The sequence below is a fragment of the Ailuropoda melanoleuca genome, chromosome 17 (assembly GCF_002007445.2).
Source record: "Ailuropoda melanoleuca isolate Jingjing chromosome 17, ASM200744v2, whole genome shotgun sequence".
Lineage (NCBI taxonomy): Eukaryota > Metazoa > Chordata > Mammalia > Carnivora > Ursidae > Ailuropoda > Ailuropoda melanoleuca.
The window spans coordinates 3,941,488-3,954,598 of NC_048234.1; the positions used below are offsets into that span (position 1 = coordinate 3,941,488).

The 13,111-nt window shown below is 51.8% G+C and overlaps 1 protein-coding gene across 1 annotated transcript in view; it reads left to right on the forward strand.

Annotated features, from left to right (window-relative positions):
- The window catches only part of USP43 (ubiquitin specific peptidase 43), a 54,411-nt gene that overhangs the window by 7,523 nt on the left and 33,777 nt on the right, over positions 1–13,111 (forward strand). The window contains exons 3-5 of the mRNA XM_034647279.1: positions 2,390–2,521; positions 6,427–6,492; positions 9,653–9,756. Coding sequence (XP_034503170.1) covers positions 2,390–2,521; positions 6,427–6,492; positions 9,653–9,756 — 302 coding nt within the window. The remainder of the gene's footprint in view (positions 1–2,389; positions 2,522–6,426; positions 6,493–9,652; positions 9,757–13,111) is intronic.

Sequence of the window (13,111 nt, forward strand, 5' to 3'; positions counted from 1 at the left end):
CCAAAGGCAAGAGAAATAAAAGATAAAATGAACTTATGGGACTTTATCAGGATAAAAAGCTTCTGCACAGCCAAGGAAACAGTCAAAAAAACTAAGAGACAGCCCACGGAATGGGAGAATATATTTGCAAAGGACACTACAGATAAAGGACTGGTATCCAAGATCTACAAAGAACTTCTCAAACTTCAATACACGAGAAACAAATAAACAAATCAAAAAATGGGCAGAAGATATGAACAGACACTTTTCCAGTGAAGACATACAAGAGGCGTGAAGTTATCCAGCTGGGCTATGCTCCGGTGCAGGGGTGCAGGCGGAGGGCCGGCAGGGGGAGAGTCCGGAACGGGCTCCTGTGCAGGGAAGGTATTGTCATCCGGGTCAGCTGCATTTAGGACTCTGGCAGGAATGGGTTTCTACCGAGGGGCCACAGAGACAGAGTGGGAACCAGATTCCAGAATGCTTGGCACTGACCGACGTGGGTTCAAGAGCGAATCTACAAGAGGGCACTGATGTGAAGAGGAAGAGCTGGTTTGGGAGATTTTGAGCTGCAGGTGGCTACTCCCCCGGGGAGGGAACGCTGGTACTAAGGATAGACAGAGTGGGATGTTGAGGGTGGCTAGGCGTGGGGTCACCAGGTAAAATGCAACCCGCAGTTAAATTTGAATTTCAAATAAACAATGAATAACTTTTTAGTATAAATATATCCCAAATACTGCATGAGACATACTTACGCAAAACACAGTCATTGCTTCTCTGAAATTCAAATTTAACTGAGCCCCTTGTATTTTGATTTGCCTAATCTGGCAGCCCTATGTGGAGGTCAAAGGACAAGAAGCCTGGAGGAAGAATCCAGACTAGATCGGCTAGTGAACCCCAAACTAGAGTGACTGGAATAAAGACTCCGAGCCACTCTTTCAGCTAATTCAGTCTTGAATTTTGCTTTGTCATACCCTAAAGTTTCCTTTAAATCCCGGTGGAAGGGTTAAGGAGAGAAAAAGGAAAAAGCCCAGGCTGCTTGATTTGGTTGGCCACAGTGAGGCTCAGCTAAGTCCACAACTCAGACGTCCCGTGGGCAGGCGGGAGCCCAGGACAGCCCTGCGTGGGGCGGGGCTTGATGTCTGGCTGCATCTGGGGGGGCGGGAGGGGGGCAGCAAACAACCACAATGTTATGTGCACCTGCGTGTATGTGCACACACGGACAAGGGGATTTGCTCACTCTCATTCTTGCACATGCATTTAAAAATTTTTTTAAAAGTTCCCTGGAAAGATGCTTGAGAAAACGCTGAGAGTGGCCTCCCTCTGGGGACGGGCACCCAGAGCTGGGGGGCTGGGTGGAGGGAAGACTTTTCACGATCATCTTTTTTTATGTCTTGAATTCTTTTAAGTCTGTCCATATGTTACCCTTTGAAATAAACCTTAAAAAAAAAAAAAATCCCGGAATATGCCTTCCCATAGAAAATGACAAAGTTGCAGCACAATTTAACAGGACGGGCAGAGGGAACGTAAGCGCCGTGGCTATTGTGCACCTCGTTTTCATTGTTGTAACCCCAGTCCCTGCAATAGTATCTGGCACGTGGTAGGAACTGAATAAATATTGACGAAAGTGGTGAAAGACGGGCTTGGCCATCGTGCGATCTAACCACAGAAGTTTGATTTCACACCCACTAGAAAGAGGCACTGAGGGGGTACGTGCGTGTTTAGGGCAGCCCAGTTCACTGTGCCGCCACCGTGCAGTCTTTCCCAAACAGAGCCAGAGCCACGGGAGTGAATAGGTCACCGAGGGAGACAGCAGGGCAAGCTGCTTCCACCGGTAGCAGGAGCTGAGTGCCAGGGATAGAGATAGACTGATGGAGGCAGCCAGGGGAGCAAGCGTCCTCGCCATCAAGGGACAAGCGCGTCCAGATATTCAACCAGCACAGCCCTGTGGGTTTGCAAAGGACAGGACATTGGTCAGCAGGTGTCATCTATACAGAACGCCCCAATAGCATTTGCGGACACGGTCTCCCAAGAGCAGGCTTCAGCCGGAACATTCTCATCCCTCGCTGTTTTTTGTTTTGTTTTGTTTTTAAAGATTTGATTTATTTATTTGACAGAGAGACAGCCAGTGAGAGGGGGAACACAAGCAGCGGGAGTGGGAAAGGAAGAAGCAGGCTCCCAGAGGATGAGCCTGACGTGGGGCTCGATCCCAGACGGCTGGGATCACGCCCTGAGCCAAAGGCAGACGCTTAACGACTGAGCCACCCAGGCGCCCCATCATCCCTCGCTGTTTGCATGGTGTCAGCCCAGCTCCGGGCTGAGTGGTGACCCCGGGTAGACTTGGTGCTGAGAGATCCCGACCTGGTTGCCTGCGGGGCCAGACTGACCCTCTGCTTTTTGGCTTACCTCTCAGAACGCTGTTTCCAAGTACGGCTCCCAGTTCCAAGGCAATGCACAGCACGACGCCCTGGAGTTCCTGCTCTGGCTGCTGGATCGGCTGCACGAGGACTTGGAGGGCTCGGCCCGAAGCCCAGGGTCCGAGAAGGTGGGTCACTCTTGAAACACCATGTCGTATCTGGTATTCTTTTCTTTTTCCCTTGAATATGTACTCGGTCTTGAAATTCGTCTTCCTTGGGTTCCTGTGTACTCTGGCTCCTGGGTACACAGAGCTGTTCCGTGCCCCTTTCACTTAGCTCTGTAGGCTGTAGGCGTGACATGTCCTCCCACAGCAGGATTTCTCATCCTCTGTCATCCCAGGGATCTAGTGAATAGGGTCTTCCTTTCATTTTAAAGTTTGAAAAATCTCCTTTTTGTCTATATTCTGTGCATTAGTGCATTCATATGGCCATCGGAGGCCATATTTCATTTTTTTAATCATTATTTTCTTTTTTTTCACTTTTTTCAAAAAGATTTCTTTATTTTTAGAGAGAGAGAGTGCATACAAGAGGAAGGAGCAGAGGGGGAGAGAAAAATCTCAAGCAGATTCCATGATCTGCAGAGAGCCCAATGTGGGGCTCGATCTCATGACCCTGAGATCACGACCTGAGCTGAAACCAAGAGTCAGGTGCTTAACCAACTGCGTCACCCAGGCGTCCCAGCCATGGGTATTTCAGATGGTACCATTTAACCACTTCCAGTCTTTTTCCTCCAAACACAGGATGGATGGTTATATGTGTGCACACAGCGTTCCCCGATTTTGATGAAACCCCAAATCTTGGGAGTAAGAAAGCGCCAAATCATTGGTAACAACCACAGTTAATTGATCCATCAGCGGTGTTGTCTACGGGCTTCGCTAAATAAAGAGTAATGATGGGTTCTGCTCTCATGCTCTCCGTTTATCTCCCAAGAAAGTCAAAGTGAGTGAGGTCATCATTCCGTGAGTGAGCACAGTTATTAGGACAACATCCATGAATAATCGAGGAGGGGCCAGAAGCTTTGGTAATTAATCAGACACACGTTGCTTTTGATGTGTCTCCAGACGGATCCCAGATGCAGCCACAAGAACCGTTTTACCGGTTTTCTTTGTTTTGCATCTGGATGCCCCATGATCCCGAGGTCCTGGGGTCGAGCCCCGCGTCGGGCTCTTTGCTCAGTGGGGAGTCTGCTTCTCCCTCTCCCCCTCCCCCCCACTTGTGCTCTCTCTCTTTCATTCTATCTCAAAATAAATAAATAAAATTAAAAAAAATTAATTTTTTCTCGAATACCAGAAATTTGCTAAGACACTAGATTTCAGGGACACTCACCACACACAAAAAGGTAGCTGAAAAGATGCAAATGTTAACGACTTTGACAGTAGGCTTCATTTCGCTATGTATATACCAATCAAATCACCACCTTAACTCTCTACCATATTTATTTAAAAAGAAAAAAGAATGAAAGGTTCAGGAAGCCGAGTCATTTTTTTTAAGCGTGTCCACAAAGCCAGCTGTTATCTTCGTTGCTTTCTCTTTTAAAACAACCAGTTGTGAGTTTACAAAAAGGAGGGCAGAAGCATAGATGTCTCAAATAGGAATAGGCCTCTTATAAACAATGTAATGTAATTAAAAGCTCAGAGTTCGACAGAGCTGCAAGGAGAGCCCTTACGCTCAGGACGGCAGGGTGCCGGACCCGGCGAGCAAGGGAAGTAGTGATTGTACGTTACTCCTCAGATCACGTCTTGGGGGAGTTATATACAGTCTGAGTAACTCTTGTCATTTACGGGGTGCTGCTAGGATTATTACCTCCACCGTATATGTGGGTAAACCAAGAATCAGAGAGGTCGAGTAACCTTCCCAAAGCAACACAGCTCAAGAAGAGACAGAGCCAGGGTTCAAGCACAAGGGGTTCCGGCTTGAAAGCCTGTTTTCTTATTTTCACGAGAGCCACCCCAGTCACCCCTAAAACACATAAATGAAACAAAGCAAAAACATCACCGCAACAGAACTTGGGAGGACCACACACTCAAAAGTGAGGGTATTTTGTGGGATTGTGTTTCTGGGTTGTGGGCTTACAGGTGATTCTTCCTTGAAATACAGTGATTTTCTGTGTCCTATTCAGACCCTTTTTGTTGCAAGCGACAGAAATTTAACTTGTTCCAACTTAAGGAAAGGGCATTTGTTGGCTTTTATAACGTGTAATCCAAGGCTCATACCAGCTTCAGGTAAGGCTGGATCCAGGGGCTCAGAGGATGTCCCCAGGTCTTTGGCTCTTTGTTTCTCGTTGGCTTCATTCTCAGACTGGTTCTGCAGAGGCAGAGGGAGAATCTTAAGCAGGCTCCGTGCCCAGTGTGGAGCCCAATGCAGGGCTCGATCTCATGACCCTGAGATCCTGACCTGAGCTGAAATCAAGAGTCAGACTCTTAAACTGACTGTGCCACCCAGATGACCCAGGGCTCACATTGTCTTGAGAGCATTTGGGCTGGGTTGCTTCTCCAAAGAGAAGAATGCTAAGCAGAAAAATAGTCCACCAAAAATATGTCCACTGTGTATTCCATAATCTTACAGTGAACACATTTTGAAATCAGAATGCTGTATTTTTTAAAAAGATACTGTGTATTGTATATTCGTTACGTGCCACGCATCCTACTTGATGCTTTCCGTGACTTATTTCACTACTGACACATAAGAGACATTCAGCAAACTCTGGAGTGGTTGAGTACCTTGCGTAGCTATCCTGTTCTAACGTTTGCGAGGATAGCTCACGTTTTATAGTTCACGAAGGGTTAGGGAAGTTGGCCAGGGTCACTGAGTTTCTACTTGGGGGCCATAGACTTGAACTTGAGTCCGTTTCATAGCTGGCTGGATCCCTTTTCTCATCGCCCTGCTGGGGTGAGAGGAGACTGCCAGACCAGTGGCGCCCCTTTCTTCTGGCCAAGAAAAGCCTCTCGTCCTGTGTTCCCCTCCTCTCCCTTCCTGGCAGTGTCAGGGAGCCCTTCCTACCTGCAAAGTAGGGGGCTAGACAGCTTTGTAAATTGCCTTTCAGTCTTCCTCTGCTGTCCTCTGGGGGCAGGAAGAGGTATTGGGCTTACGGGTAGGCAGGGAAGATCACAGAGAGGTGAAGTAACTTGCCTCAAGTCACACAGCAGGGACGTGGGAGAGCCGGGTTCCACATCCAGGAAATGTGACTGTAGAGCAGGGTTTCTCCAACTGTGCACGTCCCACATCTGGGGCCAGGTAACTCTTTGCTGCAGGGGCCGTCCTGTGCCATGTGGCCTCCGCAGTATCCCTCTACCCACAGGATGTTGGTGGCACCCCCCAGTCGTGATTGACAAACAGTGCCCCCTGGGGGCAGAAGCACCCACTGCTTGAGACCCTCTGCTCTGGAGCCCTTGCCCCCAAGCTCAGTACGCCGCCCCCAGGCCTTTCTTTAAGGTAGCCTTGAGTTTCTTTAAGCGGAGAGGACCGGCCAGTAATTCTTCTTACCAACTTGAGGACCCACACGAAAGCAGCCATAGTTGGCCTTCCAGTCCCCACGGCGTCCTCCTACTACATGGTCTCCACACTGAAGCCAGGGGCATCTTTTGAGAAAGGACAAAAAGATCATGTCACTCTCCTTAAAGTTCTCTGATGGCTTTCTGTTGTACTTCGCACAAAATCCAGACTTTGGGCTCGACCTGCCTGCAGCCCCCTCTGCCCCTTGCTCGTTGCTTTGGGCCCCTCTGGCTGCTTTCCATCCCTTGCACGGGCCAAGGCTTGAGGACCCAGGCAAGAATAGGGGGGTGGCTGGCTGTGGGCCACAGAGGGGAGCTTGCCCGGCTCTTCGCTTGACCTGATTGAGACCAGAAAAGATCTTTCTCTGCGCTGGGGGTGGAGGCGTCTCCTGAAATTTGCCCTCAGAAAATTGGGCCGCCTGCGGAGGCCCGGCAGGGGACGCTTCAGCCTGAAGCCAGAGCCCGCACGAAACTTCATTTTCCCTTTCCAGGGAGGAAAGGCACTGTCCTCTGTAACTGAGCAGTTTTTCTTTCTTTTTGAGGTTATTTCCGTTTCAAAACATGTGAAGGCCATACAGCGAGATGTATCTGAAACTGGAACAGAAAATGTAAGGACCACTTTTCTTCTCTCGTCGGGATGGTTCTCAAATGTTTTCATCCGGTGGAAAGGGCGTATTTTTACCATCCTATAGGCTGTCTCATGTAGGCAGTCTTTGGGCAGTTAATTTTAAAGAAATTGCCACTCTTGCAGCATCAAGAATAGGAGGGGGCTGGGGAGAGGACCAGGAAACTACCATTTACAAAACGCCTGCTGTATGCCTTGCAGGATGCACACGTAATTTTGTCATTTTAATGGTGACTTTGTGAAGTGGATGTGATATTCCCGTTCCTTTTACTTATTTTTTTTAAGATTTTGTTTATTTATTTGACAGCACGGGGGAGCAGCAGGCAAAGGGACAGAGAGAAGCAGACTCCTGGCTGAGCAGGGAGCCCAATGTGGCACTCGATCCCAGGACCCTGGGATCATGACCTGAGCTGAAGGCAGACACTTCACCGACTGAGCCACCCAGGCGCGCCACTCCTGTTCCTTTTAGACATGGAATGAGGCTCAGAGAGATGCCCAGGGTCACTTTCCTAGCAGAGTGGAGCCAGCGGCCTGACCTCCTGGTCCACACTTCTCGAATGACCCCGCTGCCTCTCAGCCCAACCTCGCTCAGGATCTTCTCCTTCTGTACCATGTCTTGGGCGATCCCGTCCACCGCCGCTCCCGGCCCGCCACCTTATCACCTCGATGCAGAAAGCACCTGTATCCTTGTGAGCTGTTTGGCTGCAAGTAACAGCAGCCAACTTTGGGTGACTCGAGAGAGGGTAGAGGTGCGGCAGGCGGGATCAGAGGGGAGACGAGAACCAGGCATGGACCCAATGAGAATCAGACAGCTCCTAGGTGGGGGAGGGGGTCACAGGGGCAGGAGCTGCTGGACTCTGGCCTGGACACCGCTGCTGGAATCCCTATTTTCAGGCTTTTGGTCACTGCTTGTGATTCCCAGGCAAGGCAGGACCGTCCCATCGGTCTCGCTTGGGTCACGTGCCTGTTCCTTGCAAAGGGAGGGCGTGACCCCCCCCCTTAAAGAGTTTCCCCACCTCCCCGTGGACTGGACTTGGTGTTCCGGAAGGGGCCTCAGCCCTGCTCAGTCACACATCCCAGCATCCACTCTGCATCCAGGGTCCACCCTCTTCCAGCCCCCCATCACCTCAAACTCGGCGTGCCCTTCCCGGACCCACTTCTCCCTTCGATTTTCCCTCGTCCACTAACGGAACAGGTGTTCTCAGGGCACCAGATGGGAGCTTGGAGCTGCTCCTGCTTGTCCCCTCCCCCTTTCTTTGCTGCCCCACTGAACGCTGCCTTATGAGCTGCGGACATAGGGCCTCTTGAGCCCATCCCCCCCTTCATGACTCTTGCTCCAGCCCTCCCCGTTGTGTCCCGGGCCCTCGAGCCTCCTGATTTATGTCCTTCCTCCAGACTCGCCCTCCTGCATCGTGTGCACGGCATCAGCTTAAAGCATCTCCACGCGTGTCGCTGCCGCGTGGGTTCGAAACCCAGCTGGTACTCCCCGCCGTGTGCTCCCTGTTCTAAGTGTTATATGTATGTTAACTCGTTCAGCTCAGACCATCCCTCCGAGGTTGGCACCGTCATTCAGCATCCCTCCATAGCGGTCGGGAAATTGTGGGGCCAAGGGGTTAAGTGACGTACTTGGCTGGCTCAGAGGTTGGGCAGTGTTCCCAAGGAGTGCAATTTCGGAGGGATTGGGACCTGGCAGCTGGAGCCCGGAGGCTGATTCTTTTTTTTTTTTTTAAGATTTTATTTATTTATTCGACAGAGATAGAGACAGCCAGTGAGAGAGGGAACACAAGCAGGGGGAGTGGGAGAGGAAGAAGCAGGCTCATAGCAGAGGAGCCTGATGTGGGGCTCGATCCCATAACGCCGGGATCACGCCCTGAGCCGAAGGCAGACGCTTAACCGCTGTGCCACCCAGGCGCCCCTCGGAGGCTGATTCTTAATCCTGCTTCTGTGCCTTTTACCAAACTGGGTAGTCGTCTTTAGGACATGGGAGCCCCCTCCCCTCCCAGCGTGGCGCCAGACTCGCCCCCCAGCCCCGTTTTCTGCTTCGGTTCACACGTCCTGTGCGCTGGTCGACTCGAGCATCACAAAACCATGGGACCAATAAGAATGTTCCATCCTGAGTATTTGCCCCAGGCTTTCGTTAGGGAAAATCCATACAGGTGGAAACGTTGAATGAATGATACAGTGAACGCCTCCTGCCCACTGTCTAGACTCTGCAATTTACGTTTTAATTAAATTGCTTTATCTGTATTTGTCCTATATACTCCTCACTCCATCTATTCTTTTCCTCCTCTTACTGCTTCTCGTGCATTTTAAATTACATTTCAGACATTGGCGTGCTTACACATCACGTGCGTTCCTTTCCCCTCGCTCTTCGAATATGCTGGCCGTAAAGCCTGGGGTGATGTGGCCACCAGCTGTGGGATTCCCGCAGCCACCAGAGGCCAGGAGAGGCAAGGGACACATTCCCTAGAGCCTCCGCATTCCGTTTGTGGCCTGGGGCTGCTGATTTTGGAGGTCTGGCCTCCTGAACTGAGAGAGAATACATTTCTGCTGTTTTAAGCCCCCTGTGTGTGCAAATTTGCTGCAGGAGCACCAGAAAGCGAATACAGAAGGGGACGCAAAGAGGGGCACAGTAGGACTGATGTGGGGTGAAGGAGGCTTATGCGTGAGTCAAAGGGGCAAAGCCTGGTGTGCCCAGTGCTTGTGTGAAGACTGGCTCCTGGGGAGATGCTGATGGGGCGGGTCGGCAGGTGGGTGATGGGAGATGAACGGACACATTTGCAGTGGTGGCAGCCTTCCCGGTGAAAGGTACAGGAGGCATAGACACGTGGGGCCCAGCAGGATGGCCATGCGAATGGGGCCAGTTGAGACAGAGGTCACAGCAGAGGTGGCCGAGTATGTGGGACCATTCCCAAGCTTCATGCTTTAGCTCTGCTCCCTCAGCACATTCTTTGAGGGAATTTGGGAAGTCCAAAGACCAAAGGAGCTGTGAATTGTGGCAAAGTCGACAGAACGTCCAAGTCCTGCAAAGCCCGGCCCCGGGAGAGGTGATGTGGACCCAGGAGGCCAGGCCTCAGCGGTCCGGAGGCGGTGGAGCAATGGGAGCGTTCCTAATCTTACTTCCTTCCCTCATGTCTTTGCAGCCTCAGCCCGAAGCCACCAGAACCCCCGAGAACCTCCCGTCACCATCGGCTCAGCTCTCCCTAGGCCAAAGCTTCGTACAGAGCCACTTTCAAGCACAGTATAGGTAAGAATATAGGCAAGAGTGGGATGGGCTTGGAATGGATCGCCCAAACCTGAATGCTGATAACGGGTCTCCCATTGATTACAAGACAAGGGAAACACAAGCGCCCTTCTCTCTCCCATTATAAATCCCAGTTAACCACTCAACTCCTGTCTGCTCTAGAGATTAGTGTTTCTTCTTTCCCTTCTTGCTGGCTCCTGGGCCTCCCATCCCACCCCCGGGGCCTTCCACTGCGGAGCGCAGGGCTTCCCCGACAGGCAAGGCAATCACTGAGAAGTTGGCGAGACCCTTCCTGTTCGTTCCTATAGCCAGAGAGCCCAGTTTACCCAGTGCTTTCAGCAGCATGGAGGACATAAATATATATATAATTACACTGCCTTTGACTTCAGAAAAGCTCTCTTTGGGCTTTTATATATATATGACAGTTCAGAGATTCAGATAAAGCAGCATATTGCCAAGTGCTCTGATGGTTTAGTGAAAGCACTGATTACAGTGAGGGGGGCATGGGGAGAAATCCCCCTGGGCTTCCTGGAGGAGGCGTGCCTTTGATGGGCTCTGAAGGATGACTAGGGTTTAACGGGTGGGAACATCTTCAGCAAGCACGGAACCTGCTCACATGTGGAAATGAGGACAATCGTCAGGATTGCGGGGAAACCATCGGTTACAGAGAACCCGCCTCTTGGTGACACGCTGCCCTTGGTCACTTAGCATACTGGGTAATTAAAAACTCTCCTACGTGAGCCTAGATTTTATTGTTGTACACAATAAGGCCCATTTCTTTCCTGAGGTGGCGTGCACAGAGCGAACCTCGGTTTCACGGCTGCCGATCCTTTCGAGCCACGAAAGCCACCCACGGGGCATCGGTCTTACTTACATGCAGGTGCCCAGAGCAAAGGCTGCTTGAAACAAAACTGAGACAGGAGAAGAAGCGAGGAGGACAAAGAACATCTAGGAGGGAAAGGGGAGTTTAAGGCCAGGGGAGGTTTGACTGCGGGGCAGGAACACCAAGAATTGCCACCGGGTACCGCTCATGGGTGTCTTTGTACAATCGATGCGCTTATTTCTCTGCTCATTCCGTTGCCTCTGCCCACTCCCCCTCCTGGGCGCCCATGCTCCCTTTCTTCCCTTCTGTCAAATATTTGAGCGTCTGCTCTCGTGCTTGGTCCACTGGATAAGCAAAGAGCATCGCTCCTTGCCCACGAGCGAGCAATACCAACCAAATACCCGCGTATGCTCACGAGATACTGAATTCCAGATGCCCCCTTGATATTTGCCATTTCACCCACTACGGGCCACTTCCCTTCTCGGCGCTGGAAGGGAGCTGCGAACAAGGCACGGCCCCCGTTCTCATGGAGCTCACGTTCTGCTGGGGCAGGTGTTTGGTAGCACCACACAGGTCACAGCGGCTCGTGATGGTGATAAGACACACCTCGGAGTGTGGGGGAGGCAACCAGCCTTAGATAAGGTGGTACGGGAAGGCTTCTTTTTAGACGGGGACATTTGAGCCGAGAACCGAGTGACAAGGAGTCAGCTATTCATGAATCTAGGGACAGGGTCATCCAGGCAGAGAAAACGGCAGAGGCAAAGGGCCTGGGGTTGGAATGATGTTGGCACAGCAAGGGACAGATAAGCCAAGGTAGCCGCCAGGGAGGCGGGGGTGGGAGGGACGGCTGGAGGGGTGGACGGGGATCGGGTCATGCAGGTGCCCTGCCCAGGTGTGCGTTTTCTTCTGAAGGGCACAGGAAGCCGCTGCAGAATTTGAAGCCGGGGGTGCTCTCATTTTCATATTCAGAGATCATGCTGGTGGTTTTGGGGGGCTGGAGGGAGGCAGGACTGGCAGTTGGACGGCTGCGGGACCGTGGGAGAGGGATGGTGCCTGGGATCCAGGGGTGCCCGAGGAGGTGGAGAGAGGTGGGCAGCCCGAAATGTGTTGCTCATGACTTTAAGGTGCAAGGGGGAGGCACCGAGGGAAAGGGGAGAATCTAGGGTGACTCCTGGGTTTTTATGGGGTTACGTAGCTGGCAGGTGATTTGAGGTGCATGTGACCCAGGTGAAAGGAAGAAAACTCCTGTTTTCCTTTATACTACTCTCTCTCTCTCTCTCCCGGGGTACTTAACAAACCTGCAGGTGTCAGGTGTGTGGGCGCTGGGCGCTTTCCCCACACCAGGCTGTTCGGGGGCTCCACATGCACGCCGCCGGGCGTCCTGCAGTGTAACTCCAATCTGACACTGTTTACAGCATCAGTCCCCACATCCAGAGATTAGCAATTAGCTATAAAAGGGTACGACTCAGAAACAGCGGGATGGGCTGTGCTGGGCCAGGTACGTGGGAGGGGGTGCCGAGCTGCTGTGTCCTCTCTGGCCCCCCCCCCCCCCCCCCAGCCCCTCCATGGATTCAAAGCTGTCCAAACCCCTCCTGCTAGGGCTTTCCAGTAAGTCTCATTACCTACCTGTGATTGATGGAATCATTGACCCTTAGTGATGAACTCAGCCTCTGGGAGCCCCTTTCCTCCCCTGAAAGTGCCCACCCTCTAATCCCGGTAGGTTCCCCTGGCAACCAGCCCCCATCCTTGGTGACCTAGGGGCCATCCCTGAACCACCTCATTAACAGAACTCCCGGGTGGGTGGCGTTGTCTAGGGCTTGTTACAAGTAACAAAAGATGCACTTTTTGCCCCAGGGCTCATCCCTTAGGTAATTCCAAGGGTTTTAGGAGCTCAGTGCCGGGAACTGGGACAAAGACCAAAGACATATTTCTCATTATAAGTCACTATATCACATGGTCTCTGACTGGTGTGGGGTGAGTCGGGGGAGGATTCCTGAGGAAGGAACATTAAAGTTGATTGAGTATTAAGGATTGCAGGTGCCCTTTGGATAGGTTCCCGTAGGATGATGAGTAAGAAGCGAGGTGTTCGAGCTTCAAAAAAGGAACCAGTGACAGCTAAAAATAGCCACTTTGTGCGGGATCATCTGGAGTAAAGAAAAAATCGAGGTAGGGATGTCCGTCTCGGTGAGGGCTTTTGAGCTGTGGGAAGTGATTTTCCAGGGTGGCCGGTGGGGCCAAGTGGCGGTCCCTGTGGCTCTGGGCGCTCATAAGCCTTCCTCTCCGCTGGGCAGGGCTGGCGGGTGATGGAACCTCGCGGTGGTATTGATGTAGTTTCGGAATATAGGTGAGGTTCAGTGGGGTGGAGCCCGGTGCCGAGGACGGAGAAAGAATTCTTGAGACGTCTTTGGTGCAAAAAGGTGGTTTATTAAAGCACGGGGACAGGGCCCATGGGCAGAAAGGGCTGCTGCCCCGGGTTGTGAGGGGTGGCTGATTATATGCTATGGGGTTGGGGGACGTAAGGAAAAAGGGAGGTTG